This window comes from Wyeomyia smithii, chromosome 2 (genome assembly GCF_029784165.1).
Source record: "Wyeomyia smithii strain HCP4-BCI-WySm-NY-G18 chromosome 2, ASM2978416v1, whole genome shotgun sequence".
NCBI lineage: Eukaryota > Metazoa > Arthropoda > Insecta > Diptera > Culicidae > Wyeomyia > Wyeomyia smithii.
Genome location: NC_073695.1, coordinates 273,187,582 through 273,215,388, shown reverse-complemented (window position 1 = coordinate 273,215,388; position 27,807 = coordinate 273,187,582). Strand labels below are relative to the sequence as shown.

Genomic DNA, 27,807 nt, shown 5'->3' with positions numbered 1-27,807 from the left:
TTGCAACATTTTTTTAAGATGCCCATTTTGGCTGGCACCCTGGTCAGTATATTGAACTCATCATCATTTTTGACGTAGAGTTACATCTTGTTGCAGCACAGGGATGGACGTTGATAAACCAAAAACATCGAGGGTGTCACGAAATTCTCTTGTTTTGTTCGCTCGAGTGCACAACGACACACCCACTGAAAGTTTAACTCTCAGTAGTCACGTATAAAAGCTAGCATGCAGCAATTTAGTTTTCATTATTGTATAACCGGTCACTGCAGCAAAAAGATAATTCACTGGGATCTACCAGCGATTTTAAATATTTCGCAGCCTTCCATAGCGGACGGGCCAACAGAGGACACCGGCGGACCGTGCACTGATGATTATAAATCACCTTCCACAGTCTTCTAGATCTTAGATCTTTCGCCTGTGTGGAAAGCACCGTCATACTGGCATGCTCGTTGTGAAAATTCAATCACCGTTCACCGTTCAATTGAAGTAGTTGAGTTTTCCACATCTGATTGCTACAGTAATCGTGAGTTTACTCTTGAAGCGGGATGCTATAACCTGTGGGAAATGCTAGTGTCATAGTTCACCATGTTTTTGGGAGACGGCGAGTGTCAGACAAATTTCTCTTCATTACAGATTTTAATTTACATGGTGTGTCAGATTATTCTCGTTCTAATGATATCCCTGCAGTATTTTTTACCATTTTTTGAACTTCATCAGAAATTAAGTATTTACTAATAGCTAGCATATAAACCAGTGCTCCAGCATGTCACCTCAGCTACTCAACCAGGTGAGCAATGTCTCTCAATCTCTCTCGAACACCTTCTCCAAGGTTTGCAAAGGTTCCCAGGGTCGGCCGATATGACAAAAATAGCAATTGGGTTTTACATGCACTCTATATTTACGATAAGAGGGCTTAACCTGACTCTACTCTACCACGTGGCATTTTTGTCTTAACTAAGTACATGCATTTTTATCTTAGGTCTAATCACATGCTAGTTACATACAATATCTCCGAAGAACTCTGCTACCGATGCTGGCTGCTCTGTAGCTCGGCAACCTATGCCGTCACGTCGACGATACCGCTGTCTGCTGGCTGTTTCCGCAACTCTCCTCCTCCCAGGCCGCAGCCATTGGGGAATTCAGCGAACCTTCGCCGTCCCACGGCTCGTTCGCTCGTCTTGCTTATTGGTCCGAATCCAAATGACTTCGCTGACTGACGTACTGTCTACGCTTGGTGTTGATGGTAAAGATGGCGTAGCTTGTAGGTCGATCGCACGGAGGGCTTGCACGTGGCCAATGTACTACCCCTGCGACGAAGAGATATTGCAAATTCTGGGTCCTGATTCACTCTCTTCATTTATTCTTTGAGGTTCACGTGCTCCAACACCAACCTTTTTTAGGCTTATCTGGCTTTTAACTTTATTTAACTAAATTGGTCTGGGCTTATCGAGCGATCAATTTGCAATGGCTGACGCCACTGCTTCGGGTTCCATCGGTTATGGTTATAGCATGCTTGTTCTAAATCGAGGTGCTACGGCAGTGCGATATTCTCATGCTCCCTGTGGTAACTTTAGCAGTTATCTCCGACGGCTTCTAACCGAAACGGTTACAAGCATCAGAGCTTGACATTGTTTAAAATAAATTTTTTTCATCCTTCTTTCAACAGAGTCAATATAATCTTTTCGCATTTCATCTCTTAATCATCTTTATCTCTTCTCATCGCCCCATCACTCCATTTTTTTATCTCCTTATTTTTTTATTTTTTCATTGCTTTAATTGTAAAATGAAAACTGTTTAATTGTAAAATGGTACTGAAATGGTAAAGATTTCAAAATTGATAGCATATTTCATGAAATCTGATTTTTACTCATCGCATCCTAAATATCCATAAACATCAATCGACGATCTTGACATGCAAGAAAATAATCAAGCGCGAAAGCAGAATCAAAAGAAAATGTTTTATTTTGTCGTAATTCAGAAGTTATACAGTGCTGTTGCGATTTTATTACAATAAAAAAACACCCTTCCCCGTAAACCCAACGAAACTATAGACTTGGTGAAATGATAAAAACCAGTATTTTTTTAAAGATTTCAATGCTATTTAACAAAAAAATACTCAAATCTTAATTATTTCACCAAATCCGCAGTGTCATAACTTCTGACCGTGATACAATCGAAACAACACTGTATAAAAGAAATTGCCTCTGTATTGTCTCTTTTTTCAGATTTGCCTACATTTTCCATCATTTGATGTTGGGTCATAATGACAAGGAAAATCATGAAATGTATTCCAGCCTAGACATTGTCATATGATCACAATGCAATCTTCTAGTAATTATAAAAAGTGACAAATTTCCGTTTAAACAAATTACAATAATTGAGTTTTCATTGGACTCTCAACAGCGAGAGCACAAAATCCACGTAAAAAGCAACTCCGAGAGTAATGTGTGCCTTATTGAATTGATCGGTAATTATTTTCTCACATTAGGCTTGCTGCCGTAAACAATTAACAACAATCAATCTTGCCCGTGTGTGCGCCAATGTAAGAGCAGAGCAACTTCCGCAAATTGGTTCTATTAATTTACTGTCTTTGTTGTTGAGCAGAACCCAACACGACTGCAGCGCTTAAAAGTTGTTGCAATAAAATTCATTTATTTCTTCATCCAACAAAACCCAATTCCAACAACAGACCATCCCTAAATCAGTTCGCGAAAAGTAAACATCACGTGCAAAAAAAAAAACAACAAATGCATCAACAACAGAAAGCAACATCAAACGCACTCTTAAGCCTGTAGTACACTCTTTGTCTAATGGTCAAATATTTGACCTTCTGACATAATGGTCAAATTTATTTGACATCATGATTGTTGTTTGCCCGTGTTTGCCCCATGTTAAAATTATCTTTGACCAAATTTTTATCTGTCAAAAAGTGACAAATATTTGACGCTCGGCCAAAGAGTGTACTACAGGCTTTTCTTCGGGCCGAACTTTTGCTCTTTCTTGGTTGAACTTCTGGAGGCGCGCGGATGCGCCGGAGTTCCACGGGAGGTGCATCATGTTAAGAGGGTTCACCATGTGCTTCATCGCCTTTTCGAGCCACGTTTGTTTTGTGCGGTGCGAGCGAAAGAGCGCGCGCGAACCTCGCATCGCGTCGCATCATCACATCGCAAGTGGAGTTTGCATGCATTTATGCTGCCCAGCCACGGATAGATTTTATAGTAAACATTTCTTTCTTTTAAATTCAGTATCGTTTCGGCCGTAACCGTGGATGGACGCGCGCGCTTTTCGAAACAGCTCGAACAGGTGTACTTCGGGAGGAAATTGTAGTTTCCATCAGCAGCGAAGCAGGAAGTTGACGAATTTTGGTGAAGGTTGTTCCATTCTGACAGGGTGCAATTTCCGTGTTCAGTGATTCTTTGTGTCGGTGGAAGAGAGTGAAAAAACAGAATCTGCAGTGCCGGACCGGACGTTGACCAATTCGGGTGCGATCCGTCAAGTGGTAGTTTTTGGTGGAAAATCTTCTTATGCGTGACATTTCCTGAGGGGTGGTTTTCCCCTTGCGGTTCACTGTGGATATTACGTTGGAGTTGGCTAAAACTGGATTCGGTGGAACCAGCTGGAAGAAGATAAGTGCACTTCACCGTGAGCATCGCAACGAGGGAGAGTAAGAAAAGAAAAAACAACATGAGGAAGTGCTGTGTAAGTGTTTCAAGCTAATTTCTAACACGTTTAACTGGCTGCAGAAGACGGTTCGGTTGTTAGTTGTTTTGTTGGCGAAACGATGATCGCTGTCTGTGTTTTGGAGTCTGCAAATTTCGCACAGACGCAACCTGTACACTTGCGCGATAGCAATTTGTAGATTAACTTTTGTGTGATAAAACGGCAGCTGAAAGATTAATCTACTCGTCATAGAAAATGCGATCTTTACCGATTATGAGGCGGTTGATTTCACGAGAGCTGTTATGACACAGCTAATCACGGTTGTGTGTTTTTTTAACGACCGCATTAGCACAGACGAAGTTTCATAAGATCCATGTAAAGTGTGAAGTCAATGGGAAGATTTATGTCTAGCGTACCATCCGCGGTTTGGTGAATCGGTGATTGTTATAGATTATACTGGTCAACACAGGTGTGACCAAAAGGCTCAAACTAGATAAAATGAAAAATTATAGGTTTTTAGTCATTCCTGTGAATTTTGGTGCCCCCAGCCACAATTTTTTTTTCAGAGCCTTAAATGAAACAATTTAGTGACCAATCTGGCGAGCAATTACTATGCGTACTCTCACGTAAGTTGACGCGTTTTGGCAATGGCACCAACATTCACAGGAATGTTTAAAAAGCTGTAATCTTTTTAAAGCAGTTATTTCGAACTTTAGGGCAGCACTTTTCTCGCGTTTGTCGACCAGCGTTGTCTAGGTAATCACGTTACTTTGCTGTGTTTGAACATTAAAATTAAAATTCTCGGACCTAATTGGCCAGGATTATATGGAAGCACGTAGGAAAAAAAATTTGGGCCGATGTTTAATACAACTTTTTACAGTAATGTTCATAAACTGATTTTTAGTATCGAAGTCATAAAAATATAAATATCAAGCTTCTTGTTCATCAGCTCAGTGACCAATGAATATGATGATTACTTCTTCACATTTGTTATTAAAATTATGTTTAAAAATAGCTAAAATTCAATTGAGCTTTTACAGTAAAAAAACGTTTGAACAAATGAGTTATTCTTGGCAGAAATTTCTAAAATCCATAAGGACGCTTACTGAAATTTAAAAGTTTATACAAATTGTAGAGACAATAGAACTTTGCCAAACTGAAATTCTCGAAATTTACCAGGATTTTTTTTTAGGAAATTTACCTAAAAATATAGAGAATTATCAATAAATTCAACAATGTTTGATGTTTGAACATATGTTTTGATGTGCTACAGTAAAAAAAATGAAAAATAGCTTAGCTTGATAGCTTTTTGAATGAAAAAATAGCTGAGCGCTGAACATTCCATTAATTTATCCAGAAAGCTGAGGTCAAAAGAGAGCCAGACTTCAATTGCACTTTTTTGTGAAGGAAAAATGTAAGTGTGATGAAGAATAATCAAATAACCACTTTTAAATCGCGTGATTGTTTAGTTATCTGAACAGTTTCTGGCCATGTAAAATGTAATGCATAAATCCAATTACCTTCCCAGGATTGGCAGACTAAATTTCAGTTCTGCTCATGCACAATGCACCACAGTCGATACACTGACACTTTCTATGTTGCAAAACACTGCAGATATCGTTTTGAACCCGACCTATGTCCTTTAAAAATATACACTCGGATAGTGTCCAGTGCTTGGGTCAGTGTATATGCAATGAGTTCTCAAATTAAGCTCCAAGAGTTCTTTCGTGCTTCAAACTTGCCTAACCAGGGTTGTCTCACCTTTCTGGAGCAATACTAGAAATTGAATTTCCTTCACAAGTTTAGCGTATTATCAAAAGTCTTATTGGGAATTTCTTTCTGATATTTCAGATTACCACGTTCAATATTGTATCTGGCAGCTTTTCATGTAATCTTGCAACTATCGATATGACCTCTACACTTCCCTATGTTCGAATTCCAGTCCTTCTCTTCGATTTTCCTATTTCATGGTTTCAATCTGCGAGGATTTTTCTACTAAGCCCAAACCGAAGTTCGTTTAGCTAAATTAAACATTTTCAAAGTACTTTAAAGGCAGACAGTGTGTGCAGCTGGGAAAGCGAAAAAAAAACAGACTGAAAACATGATACAAACTTGGAAAATATACCGCATCCAGATGGAATTTGAATCCGCAATCTCCTAGTCTCCGGCATGGTGTTTTGTTCAATTAAACTACTGGGACGGTGGAACTATTTCAAAATCTATGTCGTATCACATTCCACTGCCGACAATTCTATTGCAATTTTATTGTGTGCTGTTGATAGGGATGAGTAACACACACTGTCTGGCTTTAAAAAAACTTGAATGTTGACGGGTAAATAGTCGTTGCAAAAATAGAGAATAGTTCGTAAACATTTTCGTAGTAGTTTTCCTAAGAGGCTCCAATTTTTGATTTCACGACGGCACATTTCTTTCAGTTTTTTTTTTCTTTAAAAAGATCACCATTCAGTCTTTTGTAGCATGCCGCAACTAGTTCTAAGTACTCACACAACCGGTTTATCACTATTTGGCGAGTTTATTTATCCCAGTTAGATAACGCACTCCGTATGAAGTTTATTACCTCAACGGGACTTTTTTACCAAATATCGACAGATTCTACGTGCCCCTTACCGAATAACGTTTGCAACAAAAAAAAAAAAATACGGATGGTGATAAAAAAAACTGAAACAGATTGAGCTCGATAAATTTCCTATGGAAGGTAATTATTTTAGCTTACTTCCAAAAATAAATTCTACGCAGTTGCGAGCGGTCATCCGGCAGTTAGCCGAAACATTCGCCAAGGCGGACGGAAACAAGCTTACAGGAATGTTCAAAAGTTATTTCTTCGTTTTATTTATCAATTCCTCCTCAGTTTTCGCGACAAAATTGTTGGGGTAGATCCTACGCTTTAGGTTTGCCTAGAAATTCTGTAGACGGGACGCAGCTGGGAGATGTTGGGCGGGTTCACCTACTTGGGTTCCACATCGATATTCAGCCGCTCAGTCTCCCCCAACGATCGCTTCAATTAGTGAGCCGACGCCAGATCCGACCAGAACACCGCGTCTTATGATATTTCTTGATGAACGATGCAACTTCTAGCAGTTATTTCGTACTATAAATTTCCCCGGAGCGCCTTTGACATCCCCTTCTCGCTGATCATCAGCCACAGCAGCACCTTCTAGGGGTGTGAAACGACTTTCACCTCGAAGCTCACTTCCTTCGTGGGGTAAGTGAATTACGAAGAACCCTGCCAGTCGTTGCCATCCGCCGGGAAAATCTGCTTGATCACTTTATTCAGCCGCTGCCGCTGCATCATAGCCTGCAGCTCCAAGACCAGTAGACGGGACTGCCGCCTCCTGACATGTATATCCATGTTCGCCGGGTACTTTTTCACTGTATGGCCGGTTGCACCGACCTCCCAGCCACTTTTCTCTCGGTCTGCCTCTTCAACATCCTTTGGAGCTTCTTACCGGGCTTTCTTTGAATGCTCTGATTCTTGTGTTCTCGCCATCACTCAGACTTTGACTGATAGATCTGTCAATTTTTTTCCGCTGGCTCATTGGTTACTATGATCAATGCTGCATGGGTAGTTTCGTCAGTGCGTGTTAGGGTAAACCCATGAAATTCGGCATTTTTTGTCCATTTTTTAACGCAAACGTTATAAAAACCAACCTTCCAGTTGGTCTCGAGGTACGATGCTGGCCTAACAAGCTAGTCGTCGTAGGTTCGATTCTCGGCTTGGGAGCGACTGTTAGTGTCAGTAAAATCGTAACGCTAGCCCCGCCATTGTCCTGTACATCAAACAGTTGGCTGCGAAGTCTGTGTATAGTAAAACAGAAGGTCACATTACGAATCGGAATGTATTATTATTCATTTATTTATTTTAGTCAACATGTAATATGTTTACCCCAATTACCTCACTAATATAAAAGCTAAAATTAACACAAAATGCGTTTAAAACTACGTTTGTTCGCTTCGCGAGACACATTGAAGTTATAAACATGGTAACAGCTATTAAACACACGAGACATATTACTCATTGGTTCATGACGGCCATAATCAGCCCTTGCCCGAGAGATTCTCAGGAACGGGTGCGAGCGGAAGTTGCGGCGGCGTGTGTTGTTGTTCAAAGAGCTAAGTAGCGAAGAGCAGTCAATTTGGCCCTGAAGGAGGTCACCTATGAAAAACGCTTTAGCCGAGTCTATCCTCCAACAGTTTTAACCTAAACAGCAAGCAATGACCTTCATAGCAGAGTAGGTAGCGTGGACTTGCCCACCTGAGATGGCGTAAAGCGAAGCGGACGAATCTGCGTTGAACAGCCTCAACGCGGTTCTTCCCATCCTGGGAAGTTGTTGCAGGAACAACCTGTCTCTTGGCTGTTTTATCGTGTAATATGACTTCAAGTCATCGGTGTAGGAAAGTTTAAAGCACTTGGATGAGGATAGCATCATTTATGTAGTTAGCAAGAATGGAAATGGTCAAAGATGACTTCCCTGTGGAACACCGGACCAAACGGGAAAAGGTGAGGAAATGTGGTCACCGATTTTGACGGACATATTTCTTCCCATTTGATATGATTCGCGCCAGACAAGCAAATTATAATTCATGCCAAGTTTGTCAAATTTGGCTATGGCAATCTGATGATTCATTTTATCAAATGCCACAGATAAATCGGTGTTAATAGCGTCGACTTGCAGCCCATTCTCTAATTGATGAGTTACGAACGATGTGAAGCAGGTTAAGTTAGTCGTTGTCGAATGTTTAGACTTGATCTGGTGATGTATGCTGTACATAACTCTGAGCCAGCATGCGCAACACTGTCAACTCAAACAGCTCAGAGGTAGCACTCAACGCGGGAATACCGCGATAATTCGAGAAGGTTCGCTTACAGCCTTTTTCAAAGACCGGGAACACATACGTGTTTTCCCAGCAAGTAGGGAACACCCCTGTAGGAGAAAGCGATTGAATACTGTGGTTAGCAGTGTTGCAAGTGAGTGTATACAACGTTTTATGACAAGCGAAGGAATCCCATCGGTGATAACGGTTTGCGAATCAGATGCCGTCAGTCGGTGAACATTTCTGGTAGCGTCATCCACGTAGCGGTGCAATAAGTAACCAGTAACCTACGTGACGTCGGGCAAATCGAAGAACGAGAGGTAATCGGGAAAAAGCAACCGCTGGAATTGCTTTGCCAAGAAATCTCGCTCAAGTATAAATATCCAAACACGACAAAGTTATTAACGCGCCTTCGGGAGGGCTAACCAATCGTGATTTGTAACTCGAGCGAACAGCGAGTAGAACGCCACTTCCAGAGCTTTTGTTGCTGTTCATGTACGACCGGTCCTGGCAATCGCTGAACAGTTGATTCGATATCGTGTTAGCGGTAAGCCACGTTTCCGTCAAAGCGTAGACGCCGAAGCAACCATCGCTGAATACCCACCGACGTTCTGGTAGTACATCAGGATTTTAGACGATGCTGTGGCGGCTTTATTCATGGGATGTTTAGTACTAGGAGGTGAAGAGCCATCAGGACATGGAGAGTTGTTATCGATAAGATATTTGCCATGATAGGCCGTCTGGCAGATGCCATCTTTAGCACTAGACTCAGGACAGGGACAACTTGAATAGCGGAAACGAGACAACACCGATGGATCGATAACAGCAGGTAGCACGACATAGGGCTTTGGTGTATGCGTTCCGGGTTGAATGGCGGTGAAGTCGGTCGTCTTGAAGGGCAGTTCCAAGCAGAAAATGTTGGTATGCAATAACTGGGAGCGTCAATAAGCGGACTGGCTCTGGAAACGGAAGGGCCAACGTCAACATGATGAAACTACTTGTCTGAAAAAGCAGGCTGGATGACCTCGGTTACAAAATCGACAACAGGACCGCAACGGCTGTGATGATCGCTGGTTGCATACGGCCGGACTGTTCCGATCTGAGCAGAGGCTTCCATAATGCTTTTCAGCGTGCGTCACGGTATCCTTAGTCAATCATTTCGATTTCCTCCGTAGTAGAAGGAGGGCCGGTCACTGGATTGGATCCAACTAAGTCCTGATTCGGTGTCATCTGAGACTTCCAAAAATTTGCACTGGTTCGATTATCCTTGAACTCACGGAAAAAGACTCCTTTTGGCCAGGTCGATGACACCAATGCCTTTGCTTTGACGTCAGGATCTAATCCAACTTTGAAGGACGCCCTTTTCCGACAAGCCTTACAACGTTAAGCTAATGCCTGCACCTGTTCGAAAGTGACTTCACGAGAAATGCGGGAGAGATACAGCTAGAATTTCTGGCTGGGCGCAGCAGCAACAAAATTATTGAGCGATGCAGATAGCGATTCAGCAGTACCATGCAAGATTAGTTGAAGTTGCGGCTATATGACATTTGACGGCGTCTAACCGAGATCAGACCCGAAGCAGAACGCTTGGATGATCTAGGTGTCATCGAGCTATAGTTGATGAGCGGGAAATTGGATTTGATTTTGGCTTTCAATTCGTTGAGTATCTCATGCTTCAGGTTTTCGACCATTTTAGTGCGGGCGGTGAGCACCTTTTCTTGTCCGGATCCATATGCGGCATGTACAGTTTTTTTTTTTCAAGTGTATGTTATTCATGAGAATAGTGCACGATTAGCACTAGAACAGTTGAGAGTTCTTCAGCACTTCGTGCAAGGTAGGTTAAGTAATTCCGCAATATTTTTTATGAAATTGCTTGTCGTGAAATTCACGACAATTCACGTACGAACTCACAATAGCAGTATCACATGCAGGGCAGATCGAAGTCATGATCGAGGTAGCAACAAAGCTTGGCTTTGTTATGCAAAGTTTCAGCATAATCGGTCCTCGGCACAGCGGTTTAAAACAGGAAAAATGTGATCGTCAGCCTTGTAAGTGTGAAAATTCCATTTAAATGTTACAGTGTATTCAACAAAGTTTTTGTATATCTCAAGGAGTCACTTTTAATGTAAATAGATTTCTGATTAATCCACCTAAGAGTAAGATGAAATTTTTTTTATTACTTGTCAAATCAAAATAAAGTCTTAAGCATGTTTGTAAGAAACTCTATGCTTAAAAAACTTCGCTAAAAACAATTTGGTTCTATCTCTTCAAAATCGACGGATAGTTCAAATGAAAAAAGTACCAATTAACGTTCTTCATGTGTTTCTAGATGCCTACCATGTTCTAGACATATTTTCAAATTTGAAAAATACATCATTCTGCCGTACGTACTTACGCATATTTTCAACCTATTATTGGTTTAATGACGTTTTTGATCAAAAATGCACTTTTCAAACTATTATTTCTTGCAAAGCTACAAATGTCAAAATAACAGTCTAAATTCCAAAGATGAAGGTTAGTACCAATTTTTCTAGGTGGTTTTACTAGTTTCTTGCAGTCCCTAAAGACTTGGGCGTTGGTGAAAACATATATTACCATTCGTGCACAATTGAAAAAAAACGGGTACTGCGTTAAAAATACCTGGCTGGTGGAATTTTCCTGCCGATTTTTTTGTTTCAACTCAACGGCGTATGGGGGAACTGATCCATAATTTATCTCAGATCATATAAACATCTTATACAACATGAAAACACAATTGAAAACAGTAAAAACGTATATTTTCTAACTAAACCAATCTACTAATTCATGGAATGGATTCCTCTTAGTCAACTTTAGATTTCTCATAAAGTGGAATTCTCGAAAACTCACTTGAAAGCTGGAAAATTTGATGTTTTAGTCGGAAATCTGCACTCGAAAACTCATTTATTTCAATCTAATGCTTGGGATACTCTTCGGTTGCGTGAACTGAAACGACTACGGAATCGCTCTCAGCGTAGGCATCGTCGACTGAGAACAGCGCTTACAAAGAGTAATTTCAAGCGTTACTCTGATGAGTACCGCCACCTGAATAGCACACTTTATAAATCATATGTATTACGGGTGCACGGGAACTGACCTTCGAAGGAACCCGAAAAGCTTCTGGAACTTCGTCAACTCCAAAAGAAAATGCTCTTCCGTACCCACGAATGTACATTTCGATAGTGATGAGGCAACATCGGAACCCGAGTTATGTGAGCTGTTCTCGAAGTTTTTTGCCTCCGTTTTTGCCGAAAGAGTTGCTTCTGACCACGAAGCTCAACTAGCGGCATCTAATGTTCCCTCCTGTTTAGTTGACATGAGCACCTTTACAATTACGACCGATATGGTATTGGCTGCTGCTAAAAAATTGAAACGGTCTTATTCGGCTGGTCCTGATGGAATTCCTGCTGTTGTTTTTAGTCGTTGTGCCACCGCTCTTGCAGTTCCGTTATGCTACATTTTCAACAAGTCTTTTGCTCAAGGAAAGTTTCCTGCTGTTTGGAAGCAGTCGCTGATGTTTCCCGTGCTTAAATCGGGTGACCGGCAAAACGTTCGAAACTATCGTGGCATTACTAGCCTCTCTGCTGGGTCTAAAATGTTCGAGATCATAGTAAGCGGTTACATGCTTTCTCGCACTAAGCACTATATCTCCACCACTCAGCATGGATTTATGCCGGGCCGCTCTGTTTGCACCAACTTATTAGAGTTCACTTCATCGTGTATTTCGCAGATGGAGCAGAAAGCTCAGGTAGATGCGATTTACACGGATATCAAAGCTGCTTTCGATCGTTTGGACCATACGATACTCCTGTGTAAAATCTCGCGCTTAGGTGCTTCCCATCAGTTCGTTGAATGGCTAAGCTCATAACTTCGTGGAAGAGTTGTACGCGTAAAACTCGGTTCAAGTGTATCATCGCAATTCACCAACAAGTCAGGAGTTCCCCAAGGAAGCAACATGGGGCCCTTGTTATTTGCACTGTTTTTCAATGACGTGACACTGCTGCTAGGTGACGGCTGCAAGCTGGTGTATGCAGATGATTTGAAATTGTTTCTGGAAGTTCGGACTATTGAAGACTGCCGCCGTTTACAAGAATTTTTGAATGTTTTCTCCTACTGGTGTCGAAAGAACTGGCTCGTGGTTAGTATTTCTAAATGCGAAGTTATAACTTTCCATCGTATCCTAAAACCGATTATCTTCGACTATCGCATCGACGGTTTGAAACTGAAGAGGGTCGATCATGTAAAGGACCTTGGTGTTCTACTTGACAGTAGACTTACATTCCACCTGCATCACAGTACGATGATTTCAAAAGCTACACGCCAGCTCGGCTTCATTTGTAAAGTCGCCCGTGATTTTAAAGATCCTCACTGCTTAAAGGCCCTGTACTGTTCATTAGTACGTCCACTGATTGAGAATTGTAACCTGGTTTGGTTTCCCTACCAGCTAACTTGGAACCTGCGGATTGAGCGTATCCAGAAACGATTCGTCCGCATTGCATTGCGTGAGCTTCCTTGGCGTGATCCCGCTAATTTACCACCGTATCCAGACCGCTGCCGTTTAATTGGTATTGATACTCTCGAGCACCGACGGAGATTGCATCAAGCAGTGTTCATAGCCAAACTGCTCTGTGGAGAAATCGACTCACCGAAGCTTCTGTCTCTTGTGAACTTTCGAGCTTCACAACGCGCTTTGCGTTCAATTGGATTTCTGCAGACCCCATACCATCGTACATCGTTTGGCTATAATGAGCCCATCACCGCCTGTATTAGAACTTTTACTCGTGTTGAACATCTATTCGACTTCAATGAATCCTTGGATAAATTCGTGCAGAAAGTCAAAAGAACGAACATTTTATCAACTTGACACTCAAACATTGTTATATTTATTAAGACTCGGGTCAGATAAATTATAGAAAATAAATAAATAAAATAAATAAATAAATCCCCTACATCGGAAAACAAAATCCGCGCATTGTTCTATACGGCTACTACGGGACTCGTTCAGCAGCCAACCAATGTTTTTTTCATGACTAGCGGACCTCTTTTTATTTTAATCACTAAACAAAATCACATCACTCACTAAGAATACTTTAGTCTTTGGAATGTTCACCTCAAATTTTCAAAAATAAGCATAAATTATCAGAAATACATGAGATGAATTTTCATCTGTTTTCACTGCGTTTAAGAAAATCAAAAGTTGCCAAATCAGTTTCTGTTAATACGAAAAAATCATACTGAAAATGTTGAATTATTCCGACATAATTGACATAAGACGACAGCACTGCAGTGGTTACCTGGGTTACCAATTTTGCACGTAAACAACTACAGCGGATACCTAGGTAATCTACTACGACGGTCTGCGGCTTCGTTCATTCATGATAATGTGATTCATTTATGATTAACAGTGTAATGAATATGGGGGGCGTCGTGAGAAGAACAATCGAGCAATGATTGAGGTTTTGTGATGAATATAGAAGCATTGTGGAAAATGGTTTGTTTTACAAAATTCAAAATAAATCTAGCTAAGTTTACTGAATTTTCAATGCTGGACGATTCCATAAGAGCATTTAAGCATAGTTTGTTTATTTGTTCAATGATTTCGTGAAGTTCAATCCCTGCATTCTTCGTGAATAACGGCGAAATGAGATAATGGAACAGATATCCTATAAAGGGAGAAATACTCAATAAAACATTTGTCATGGACAGTCAAAATATTCTGTACCGACAAAAAACTTTAAAATGCGTTTTTCTCGATTTTATGGCATATTAGCCAATTTTTGAATTATGGGCAGATTCAACATATACAGCAAAACGTTTGATTGTCACATCCCTGTCACGAACGTCATTCCCATACATTTGGCTTGAAGCCGTTTTTCTCTGGTTCTCTGGCTCGATTATTCGTCAAAAGACTGTCAGTGCTTGCGAAACAGCCGAATAAGCTCCATCCATGCGAGATCAACTGTTGCTGCAGGTGGTGTGTACGAATGCAAAAAGCGAAGAACGACTGTTTTGTTTTGAACGTTCTATGGATTTTGTGCAGGACATAAATGGTCATGTTCAAACATGTTTCACCACGTTCTGGATAGCCCCACATTCAATATAGTTAGAAGCACGAAAAAAATCTGTACTATAACACATGCGGCACAATGAACAGAGCTTATGATCATATTTTAAACACTAGCGTCATCATCATCGGCGGCGGCTTCAGGAAACAGTTGCCATGACATCGGTCTGTTGATTGTGTACGGGTCTGTACAGTAATAAAACCTTTTTATGAAGCATAACATATCGTTGCTTTAATTAACAATCTTTAATCACCCCTAAATCTCCGAAGTTTGTCTGAATTGCAGAAGGTCTGTTTTGGTTCTTATTTTTATGTTAAAATACATATCTTCGACATACGTCATTTCTTCAAGACGATCCCACTCACGGTTTATATCATTGACCAATAAAATGAAAACCCAAGGACCCAAATGAGAGCTTTGAGGAACTCAACATCTCAGTTTTAGCGGTGACGTGACCTGTAACAGACCGCGACTAAACCTGAATCCTCTCAACCAATAATTAATGATGATTTGGTGCATAGGTTTCTGGGAGAGAACAGACACATGATAACACTATATCAGGTCTTAGAAGCGATTGGCTCGTTGTTTCTGTCTCTCCTGTTGTTAGGGGAAGAAGGATAGCAACAGGCGAATAGCATGTCGACAGAGTAGCAACAGAGGTGCGGTACAGCGAGAGGAAAAGTGTGGTAATCTGAAAATTACAGCCCAATTGAAGATAATAGATGCAAAATGGAGTTACGCTTCTCATATAATGGGTTCAAAATGATGGTCAACAATATGTTATAGAAAAATTGTAATTGTGTAATGGCGCTTTTTTTCGAAAATATCAAATGAAAGATCTTGAGTTGAACTACAAAACGTATTGTTTGATTTGATCCTATATTTGTTGGTAAAAGAAAAAAAGTTGTGGAAATCGCCATTTCCATCAAAAAATGCGATGAGAACATCATGTAACCTCGACAGCAGCTTCAAATAACCGCGTTTACTCAAAGCAATTTTACCCTTTTAGCAGTTTTTGGACAGTAATGTTAAGTGGGTTTTTAAGCCCACTTAACTCTGTTCAAAAAATTTGAGGTTATGCATAACATTGTTCTTTTATATAGATGATCAAACCTTGAAACTTTCAGTTCGATCGGAGAACCTCGATACAAGACCTAGTTGCAGTCTTCACGAACTGGCTCTTAAACTAAGTATGTAACACGGTTTTCGTGCACATTTTTTCATAGTTTATATTGCGTTTTAGTGGTTCATGCACTCTCTTTGAATAAAAAAGAAATGAAAAATATCCTTCAAACTACTGATTTTTTTTGCTGTGTCATCGATAACATACCACTTTTTTTTTCTTTTATTACCATCGAACACATTGTACCTGCCTTGTTTATCAAACTAATCGGTACTAATTTATTATGAGCATTAACCTACAAGTACATACGTGAAACTGGCCGATTGCTATAGTGGCAGGATTCAATCACCCAAATTATAACAACTCGTACCCAAAACATATCCGCGTGAGCCTCCACAGCGGCACGCTATCAAAACAATGCACATAGAGCTTTGATAAATAGTATCTGACCGACAGACAGCCAAAGTGGATGATGAACTTGCCGGCGATGTGCTCTCTGTTTTGCCTCACATAATCCATTCATCGCACTGTCCCTCTCTTCCTTACGTTTCATTCAGTGGTTTACGATTGTTGCTTACATGTGTTGTGAGTACAAAGGCGCGAAACAATTAACAGCACAATAAAATCTGTTCCCATCCACCTAGCAGCGGAACTGAAGGTTTGGATTTCCTATTTGCAAATATTAATTTAGAGTAATTTATGGTTTTAAATCTGTTCAATAGCGCATCGATTTAGAAGCAATCACTTTTTACTAGTTTATTTTCAACAGCAATGTCGATGATGCGAAATAAAAGAACACGAAGCAAATACTTGAAAAGTAACAGTGAATGCAAGAACAAGGTTACCACAACAACCTGCGAACAACCGATTTAGCCACTTCTGAGCCTACCAATCGAATTTCGCGCCGATCGCGAAACTTTTCCCGTTCGAAAAATGCCGAAATATACAATGTACCGTCTTAACACAGCGACATCGTCGCTCTCCTACCCGCACTAATGGTACAATACATTTGTTAAAAGCCGGTACAGCTGTTTGACTAGTTCATCAGAGCACAAAGCAGTACAGCTGACGCGCTAGCGATCAAGTGCTTGGCGTTCGCGGTTCGGTGTCGAATAAAAGCAAACAAGCAAAGCGTGATTACTACTACTGCTGCTTGTTGCTTGACTAGCTGAATGAACTTGCGGTGGGTCGCGTAAAGTAACTCAACGAGCTCATGATTATTTGGTAACCGAAGGAGGGCACCCTGACTGTCACAATGGATTGAATAGGTTTTTATATATTTTCTGATATTTTTTAGGTTGGAGTTATTATTATATTCGAAGGTATTTCAACAAATTGAAAAATTTCTCTAGCCAGATAACTGATTATATCATGCTTCTATTAAGTGTTAGAATGTGATCTCTACATCATCCAATAGAAAAAATCCGGTATTACAAACTAGGGCAAAAACAATAACTTTTTCACACGACATGAGGGATAAAGAATTCCAACGTAGAAGCGACGAACCCGGCGAGCAATTACTCTGCCGCACTTTGACGCAATTCTGTGTATGTACAGTGGGGTCATTAAAATTTACAGGAATGGCTATAAAGCAATGATCATTTAGCGCAAACACAGTGCAAAATAAACATAAATGTTTAATGTTAAATTAAAAAGTAGTCGCATTGACTGCATTCTGATCTGGCAGATTTGTTTATTCAGTTCCAAGACTTATCGACGATGAAACCGAAAGGCGAAAATCCAATTATGCCTTGGTCTGCCGCAGGTCAACGATCGTCCGGCGGATCTGTGGATTACAAAATCAATAGCCTCCCTGATTGGCCATCCCGCCATTGGCATTGCTACTACATTTCCACAACCGGTACGAAGAACCGTGTGCAGAAACGACAACCGGACTAAATCAGGAAGCTCATTAAAGGCCAATTAATAGCAACCGCCATCGGCAGGTAGACCTTCTGCCATTAAAAAAAAAGGTTTATGTTTTCCTCCGAGTGGCTCATGTACCACCCAAACTAGCGATATACATAATTGACCGATTAGTTTTTCTTTGATGGTTTTTTGCCCTCCACCAGTGCTAAAATAGCCTATAGCGCGCCTCCATTCGGTGGCCAACGCCGTGACAAACACTTTACCAACGACAGCAGGCATTTTGTGAAGCTATTAATTTTCATTGCTGTGTTAGAGACATGACCAACGAATGTCAATTACCTTTAATAGGTGTTTTAGCTGTCCATAGACTGTATCGTTAGCTGATTACCGGCGGGCTAGCGGCGTCTATTATCTGCTTGATGTTCTGTGTCTTGTGATATGATATTATTCACTAACTGAAACTTTGTTAGTGTAATAATTCAATCAACTTTTGAATGATAATCTATGACTAACATATTCATTTGAAATTGAAACATACGGCTCTTTAATATCTTGATTTGATACGGACTCAAAAATCATACTTTGTGGAGGACGTTAGTTACTTGAAATTTAAAATGCACTCCACTAGTAAGCGTCACATTACATAACAGTTAAAGCTAGTCCCTCGAATAACAAGTAGACCTTACTCACAGTACCAAAATCAACACACAACTTGATTGCCAAAAAAAGGAACATTTCATAATTTTCTTTCAACCATGTTCGCGTCTCACCACAGCAATTGCAACCAAAACAAAGAAACGACCTTCGGGGCTGCTCCTTCCGATTGCCGGCCGCTCACGGGTTAAGCCTAAGATCCCACTTCCGAAGAGTGTTGTCCGCTGGAAACTGTACGCGATCGAAGAAGTGCCGGCACAAGAAGCGTAATTAGAAGTAAACGGTGGCTATGTAGCGCCTGTTGGCACTTGAACCGCTTTTTTTTTTCGTGTGCCCTCCTCTCACTGATTTTGGCGCTTGAGTCGAATTAATCGAACGCAATGTTTTTCGCACCATCGAGTGCCGCTCGTTATAGGTGAAGAGCACTTCCGAAATTTACCACACTCTGCGAAACCGTGCGCCAAGCAAGCAAGAGTGGACCTCGGCAGTCAACAGTGAGCAAGCAAAAATCAGTGCCGCGCAATGCGCAACGGAACAATGAGCGTTGAACCCCGTAATTATAACAAGACAAGTCAAGGTTGGCTTCCTTTAATAAACAAATAATAAATCAGCTGAAATTCTCCGTGAAGCAATGCAGCGAATAATTATACCTTTATTATTTTTTTCATTCATTTGCAGCTTCTTCTGCTTGTACTGCCAGTAGCTTTCTGCACCCGACCACCGGCTGCTGTATTCGAAGACGTGTATGAACTGGGACAACCAAATGTTGCTTATCTCACCCCAAGAGGAGCGCAGGATGTAAGTTTGAAAGTTTTTATTATTAATACAAATTATGCTTGTTGGTTAGAAAAAGGAGCTGAAAACCGAAACACTTTCTGAATTTTTTTTTCAAACTTGCTGAGTACCCGATACTAATTTCCGATGTATTGATACTCAACTAGGTTGAACTAAATGAGGTGAAATGGTGAACTAAATGTGAAACACAGAAATGAGAGATGCCATTTTTTGATATCAATAAAGTATCGAATACATATTTCCAGTTTCCGGGCAGAGTCTCGGAACTAAGAATCAAAATTTTGAGGAGAATATTAACATTTTTTCTCAATTGTACCTATAAAGTTTTACAAAAGCCAACCGAATTTCAAAATGGCTTCAGACATTAATTTAGTGGTTTCTTGTTATCTTGGAGGTTGGTTGGTGTCTTGGTGGGAATACAAATAACGGGAAGTGTTTGAAGGCTTTTCCTAATTTAATTCAACTTTTCTAAAAAGCAATGGCAACTTGGGAATCTTCAATGTGCAATAATCCAGCAGCTTCCGCTTTGTATAGCTCCATAACGGCGCCGGCCACGCCCTTACGGTCATTAGGGTAAAGAAATAGATTGTAGGGAAGAAAGTGTAACAGTCGTCGTGTCCGAGAACGAGTTTAGCTTTGCATCTCCACGACTGCGACGAAAAGGTGGGGTTTGGTCACCGTGGTAAGTGACGAATCAAACAATGTTGCGCGCAAAATCAACTTGTTACAAGAGCAAGCGAAAGCATATATTGCGTAACTGTTAGATTAATAACGATACTCATCGATCGAATAAAACCTACCACGATTTTCAACACGCCAATATAAAAGCAATCTCTACGACCGCGGCGATAAGAGAGGGTTTTATTTCATAAAATCACCTACCATCCGAAGCATCTAAGTATCGACATCAATTTCTATTATATTTCTATTTCTAATACCTAATACCCTCGAGAGACAAAACGCACTTGGGCATACGCGGTAATTTGAATCTCGATATCACGATAGTCACAATTCGAACGAACGCAACCTATCCCGGTTTGCACCTTACTTGCGACTTGTTACGAGTGAGCAGTCACCGATCAAACGGTGACAATGAGACATGGATAAATATCTTGATACACCCCGCAAAGTCTCTACACTCCGAAAACTCTTAGTTGAGCAAAACTCACCCGGGCCGAAACACCTAAAATACCCACTGAGTACTAGAACTGACAATGTTCCTAGTCAGAAATCATAGAGAAATGCGAATACGCATATCAAGCAGAACAGAATCCTAGGAGTGTTTATAAAACGCCAAAACAATCGCGATCAAATTTTAGTTGTTTTAGTCTATTGTCACGCCGACCAACAAGATTTCAAAGTAATTAAATGAAATTTGTATATGTGTAGCTAAATTTTTTAAAAGCTTATAAAATCAAAACAACAGCATATAATTGGGTAAAATGTACGTAACCATTCGGTCAGTCCTTTCCATGATACACGCAAAAGCCTAAGCTTACATCATCAAATGTGTCCTCTCAAAACGCACATTAAATGCTCTGGCTATGCACAACAAATGCGTGTAGGTTTTGCATCAGATACTTGTCATTTACAAGAGCAAACAGCACAATTCTATCAATTCGAGTGTAGACTCTAATTAACAATCTGCAAAAAAACATCTCAATTGATTTCAAAACGGCCAACTGAAAACACCGGATACATAAAATATGTACCACAATTCAATTTATTTCCTGAACATACATTCTCTCACCGATACCAGCCCACCGCACAGTGGGGCGACTCCATACAAAGGCTGGCCAAGCAAAAAAAGTGTCAATAAATGCGACAAAAACTTGGTATTTACATGATTTTGGGGCGCTGAACACGAATTTTGTATCCATTTTTTGTTTGGGGCCGAAATTTTTGTTCGAGGCACGAAATCCAATTTTTAAATTTTTTTTGGCACTTTTTTCCTTCTTTTTAGAATTATATGATCTTTGACTACAAGTAGTGCCACCCAGCGTCCTCCCCATTGAAAAGATACGTAATTTATGAACGACCCCTCGAACTAAACAAATTTTGCCTAAATATATATATATTTTTTAATAAACTAAAACAACATAAGTAATACAAACTAATTACAAATTGAAAAAATCATCATCAGCATCATCATCTTCCGCTGTGATCGCTTAAATCTCTTGTTGAATTGTTTCCAGAAAATTTGAAGTTCATTATACTTATCAGCGGTAAAAATGTCTTTCGCTGCAATTTTCATTTCTTCTAGTAATTTTCGATGTTCGATTGTTTCATATATATATGTTATCTCCCTAATACGGTTTCTATGGTTGAAAGAGGACATTTAAATACAAGTATAACACCATGAATTGACAACTTACTAGACATTGAATTAGGTGGTGTCGCTGAAGTTGAAGGCTCCATAATAAAATTCAACGAATTTATGAATTTGAAAACCAAGACACTGGAATGACACAACTTTCTAAATGAATACGAAAATATACGAAGGGTGACGACTGTTCTTTGTTTTTTTCTCATAAAGCAAAATGTGTGCTTTACTTCTGTATGCAAACGAGTGCGAAGTAAAAGCAATATTCAAACGGGCTATTGTTAGCCGGAGTTTGATGGTATGAAATTGCTGCTAGTATTTGACACTTCCATCAGTTTAGCGAATTTCATGATTATAAATTGAAAAGGGCTGAATGTTTTTAGTATTATTTTAAATCTGCAGAAGGTGATAAAGTTTGACATAATTAAAATTTCATAAAGATTTGTTTACTGTTTTCTTGTTTAACACATATTTTATAACTTTTCATTGATAAATTTTGTGATTTTTGCCCAAATTTATATTTTATCCTCACGGATTGAGTACGATATCATAAATTATCATTAATGGGGCATCATGGTTATTATTAAAATTAATCCTGGATGGAATTTCAACTTCAAAAATAAAAACTAAAAAAATCTGCTATCGCTTTCTTCACTAAAGTGACAATTTGCGCAGTTTTGCGCTACAGCGGACAGTACGCATTTGTAAACTTACGTTTTTACCTAAATTATGAATGTAGTCACAACCGTGGCAAACTGCAGCAACCAAACTTTTAAGCTACTTTTCTACAAACAATCACGTATTTCTTAATTTTTTCGAGTGTCAGGCCTATCATGACCAAATTTTACAATATCTAATGGAAAGGATTTGTTTTGCACAATATTTACAACAACTTTTCCTTTGACGTCAAAAAATCCAAGCTATCATTGAGAAGCTACAGAGCGTTTCAAAGTAATGTACTTTTTTCCAAAAAAAAAGGACAAAAAACGTCAGCTCGCCAAGCTTTGATAAGTCATAAAAAATTCAGATTTCATGATATTGCGCCCAAATTTTGGATTCAGACACTTGAATGTTATAGCAATAAAGGAAAAATATTATGAAACAGTTAACGAAAAAAAAAATTTTTTTTGGCTGATGGCCAGCGATTCCCCTCTGTGCACCGTGCACACGAGAGAATTTGATGCAGCTCGAAAATAAAATACATATTCCACATAACACACACAGCAAGAAGTCGAGCAATGAAATCTCAAAATCGCGGTCGCAAGTAGCACAAAAAACGTCAAAGGCAGAAAAATCAAAAACCCCCCAAGTAGACGAGTTTTCCTCCAACGTATGCTAATATTTGATGTGCTAACAGATCGAATAGATTGCGCGGACATTCTTGGAAAATTGCGATTCAACACACCCCTTCGATTGCTACGTCAACCTGAGTTCTTCCGCCGACCAAATCACCGCACTCTCTATGGATCGAATAACCCATTGGATGTCTGTTGTAATTATTTTAATGATGTGATAAACATGTTTGATTTTGGTGTGTCGAAATATGTGTTTAGACTAAGAATTAGAACATAAGTTAAATTGTCTGTACGATGTTTTATGTCGAAGACGAAATATAAATATAAATCTAACGAAAGAAAGTGTGTGTGCAAATCTACCTAGGAAAAAAGAAACGAGATCGCGATTTACGACGCAAGTAAGAAAGAGATGCCACATAATTGTTTACGAACTAAGCACGTGAGCTAAAATCGACAAATTTTACGGTGTACTTCGGGCAGCAGCCAGGTCAACACTGGGTTAAACTCAAGCGAATAAAGGAAGGTTTTGACAACAGTTAGGTTGGCTCCAGGTCAAAACTAGGTGAACTGGGAATAAACAAATTCACTAACAGTCACAACCGCACTTTGATATCATTTCAAAGAGTTCTTCGCACCATTAGGGTAGTTTGGGGTAATTTGGACCCCTGGGGTGAAATGGACAGGTGCTTTATCTTGGAAAGTATTACATTTTTGGGTTCCATGTACTACTTCATCCTTTCCTTGAACTACTAAACCCTAACTAATATAAAAATTTCATGGTTTGCTGTGACAGGTGCACCGCAGTGCCAATGTAAACAAAGGAAACATCAATAGTTGATTTTGCTGTAAGTTTTACGCTTGTGTACTTAAGGTTTTTTTGAAATTTTCTTCGTTGTTTGTTAGTCCAATGAGCTTTGCAGCCGTGTTTGTCTAGTAAAAGAGTACATTTTAATGAAAGATTGCGATAAGTTTGACCGAAAATAGTGGAAGAAATTGAGTTTTTAGAAAGGCGTCCTGTTTGGGGTAAAATGGACAGTTTTTTGGGGTGTTATTGGTCAGGCGAGTTTGAAGTAAATTCATTTGTCGGACTGATGCCGCGGGCATATAAAAACGAACGAATAGACGGCGGTGTACAAACAATTAACTGTAAAAAGTGTTGCAGGCAATCTGAGATGATTTATCTTTGGGACCAACATGCATCCTCAATGTGTAAAAACTGGTGATCTTAATCTTTGTATTAGGCAATACCAGCGCCGGCCGCATCCGAATGCAGGTCAAAGAAGGAATTTGTATAGGAAAATGTTGACGTGATACTCGCTTATTGGAAGCCGAGAACACCTCTGCACTTCCACGAGAAATCACTGGGATGTTGGAGAAAGGGCAAGGTACACAGCAGGGTTCGTTTTGGTAAACGATGCGCTGGTTTCGAGTGTCGGGTTCTTTAGAACAAGTATCGCGCGAACAAGTTCATTATATCCGCCACGATATTCATAATGCGATTCGAACTTATTCAGTTTGACAATGTAACACCGCAACAATCGTACGCGAGAATACTAGACCTTTGATCAAATTGGGACAACTTCAAATGATATGGTATCTCCTCGTAAGGTGATCCCCTGTCCCTTTTTACACCGAAATCAAGGGCGCGTTGTTGATCTATCTTTAGATAATTCGACCTCATAAATGTATCAACGCGGAGTCTAGGGGTTCGTTCAACCGGACATTACTACCTAACAAATCGACCAACGACGTTTCTCGTATACACTTTGTCCGCTCTAAAAAAAACGATACGATCCCGCGAAAAACACACCTGAAAAACAGAATATAACAATGATGCGCGCTTATTACGAAAACGAACCATGAGTATATTTCTTGCCAAACGGTCCGCGATGTAGCCTTTGCTACTCGTAGCCATCAGCTATTTTTCAATCCCGAGTACTTTCGAAGAAACGACTGCACGTCGGCCGACGCGATTCTTTAGAGGGTATACATTGTGTTTTCGTTAATCGCGATATTTATCGACCGGACGAAATCTTCGGTTAAACAGTCACAGTGAGACATGAACAAGTATCTGGGTATAGCCCTCGAAATCACTATATTCTAAAAACGTTCATATAAGTAAAATGCTCCCGAGCCGGAAACGCAGTTTACATCGAAGCACTATGCACGACCGCTCTATTACCTCCTACCGACGCAGAAACTCAGGGACACGACTTTTCACGCCGATTCTATCTTAGTTGTCGATGCGAATGTTGCCTATTAAATAAAAAAAAAAATTGGCAAAGTTTCATGCATGCAAAGCCTTAATAATTTAAAAATGCAAATTTCCATATTGACCAATATATGGTCTTAAGTTTGTTAACAAAATGCCGACCTAGTCATGTTTGGAACATTGTATACAAAACATAAACAGCCCAAAAGCTAGAAAAATCGGAAAAGTGAATCATAAGATTTCATGTATTATCACTGCACCATACTCCCAGCTTTCATAAACCACACCATTGCTCTCGAGGTGAGAACATGTTTGCTAATAAAACCCTACTTGAAGCCTGACCGTGCAAAACCGTGGTAGATGACGGATTCAAAGTATACTAAGCGTCATATTGGCTCATTACTAAGTTGAGCTATCCATTACCTTATAATGGGTGTGATACTGTTGGAAAGATAGAAAAATGGCAAAGTTTGGTGCATCTAAAACATTAAGTGCAAACATCAGGTGTAGATGTACAAACTAATCAAAAGTCTTGAAATTATTGACAGGACCAAACCAATCATGATTATTTCAGGCTGACTAAATGATCCTCGAAAGTCAAACTCGACTCCATTGAATTTTCTATTACCTGTCATGCGAGAGTCAGTGCGTTTAAAAATTCATGGCACACGACACATCAGTAAATACAACTTAATTAATCTATTCTACCATAAATTCTAATAAACAACACTATTACACAAAACCACACGAAAAAAGTCTCCAGAAAAACATCTTAATTGCACTCTGTTTTCTATTTGGACAATCGAAACTGTAACAGTTAAACATTCATAACGGCCACAATCAAACGGCAACGGCACGGCAACGTCGTTCCTTAAACTGGCAACTACGTGGTATCCGGTGGATCATCACATGATGTAAACCATATTCGAACGCGGACCAATTAGAAAAAAAAAATAAAATTCCAGAAGCGAATCGTGTATGTCGTATCGAGCCCGTTGATAAGATAACCTACCTCACCTGACGATTCTTGTGGGAGAAAAAAAGTAAAACATTTCAAGACTCATCGCGCAAACAAAAAAAAACCCTACTTGCAGCCGAAAAGCTACCACACCTCGTGCACCCAACAGATCACACATTCACGCTTCTGCCAAAGTCCAAAGCCCGCTAAAAACCACTACACACATAGCCTTACATTCATGAAATATTTGATACAAAAAACATATACTCATCTGTTTTAGTTTGGTTATGCCTATGCCAGCGAAACAAACGCCGACTAGCACAGCGCAACGCTATTCTCTCCGCTCTCCAGGAAGTGCCGTTCTCTTCGTTCACACCACCATATGCACTCCATTATCGCACGTTAATAATGAACCGCTTGTTAGCGCGACGCACGAAGTAGGCACTCACACTCACGCAACCTAACTGGCCTAACAATTTTCAATTTGATTTCGTGGATAAATTATAACTTCCACGCATAGAACACTGTGTTTTTCACAAAACCTCCACTTTTCTCACTTAAACAAAGCATCACAGATCACAACTGTACACTTTTTAGCAAGTTTGGCCCCTCATTTCACTTATAAATCAATAACTTTAACGGATTGCTCTCGGGGCACGTATTATCGGTTAGTCGTGTTGCCAGCTCCTCCTCAACATTGGTATACTTGTTCTTTATCGAAAAACTTTATACCCGTTTTTTTTTGTTTGGTCTTTAGTGTGATTCATTTTGGATTAAAGTTGCCAAAAATCGGCAATCATTTTTCAAAAAAATGTAACTTTTGAGCCGTTTGACCGATTAAAAGATTTATTGGAAAATTTAAGGAATTTGATAGGCCTTTCAAGGAAAAATAAGAAATCGTGCGTCAACGTACATTCGTTATATATTTTTCCTTTTCGCAAATTCGGGATTAACGGATTTGGAATGACGATATGCAAACCGGGACCCAAAAATTTGAAAAATACGGTTAATTTCATATAGGCTGTTGATTATCCGATCATTCCGAACTGTTTCACGAGACTGTACGGTACACAAGAATTCTGAAAAATAACATAAATTTCCCCTCAAAACGAAACTCGTTGATCCAAAAACAGATCAAAATTGAGGGAATTAGGTAATCGAAGTTAAGCTTAAAATTGTGATTTTCGAACATAAAAATAATTGAAATTTCCTGACACAGCAACATTCAAAGTGCTGCCAAAAATTGGTATATCATCCGATTCTCATGAAACTTACATCACACATACACTGACACACACACATACACACACATAGACAGGCACACAGAATCACACACACACACATACACACACACACACACACATGCACACACACACAAACGCGCGTGTGCGACACACGATCGCATACTCAGTTTCTAGTATGAATAATTGGAGAAGGGAAATTTTTTGGCCTACTGTGGAACCACTGTGCAATGCCTAAGAATTGCAGTTATAATTCCGTATGCCTGATACCATCTTCTACTGTGTATTAAGCAACTATTGATACTATAAGGTTGAAGGTCGTAAAGTACAGAAAAGTGATATGAAACCGACGAAATACTAATTGTAAAGCACGTTTTTCAACCACCATTTCATGAAATAACTTCCAAAATAGTTTCTACCCAGTCCAAGGGTTATATTTCAAGACATTAACAATTGGTGAAAAGATTTATTTGAAAATCCCACAGTGCACAGTGGTCTAAACTCGAAAAATCGTGATCATCTAGATTTGACTGTGAAAAATTGATTTTATGTACTCAATGTCTTCAGCAAAATTGTTTCATAGAAAATGGCCTTACTTTTGGCGTTTTCAGTTTTTCGATCAATCCACCTAACAGTTAGATCAAAAAAATATTTTTTCTTATTTTCAATATACCAGATCGCTTCCTTCAGCAAAGTTGTGGAAAATTTTAAAAGAAAAACAATTGCTGAATACTGCGATGTCCTATCTGTACGTTGGACAT

At 39.7% G+C, this 27,807-nt stretch overlaps 1 protein-coding gene across 1 annotated transcript in view; it reads left to right on the top strand.

The window, feature by feature from the left end:
* Window positions 1–3,255: 3,255 nt before the first annotated feature.
* Window positions 3,256–27,807, top strand: part of LOC129725013 (uncharacterized) — a 38,883-nt gene continuing 14,331 nt past the window's right edge. Inside the window, exons 1-2 of the mRNA XM_055680374.1 lie at window positions 3,256–3,699; window positions 18,901–19,020. Of these exons, the coding sequence (XP_055536349.1) occupies window positions 3,685–3,699; window positions 18,901–19,020 (135 nt within the window). The 5' untranslated portion in view covers window positions 3,256–3,684. The remainder of the gene's footprint in view (window positions 3,700–18,900; window positions 19,021–27,807) is intronic.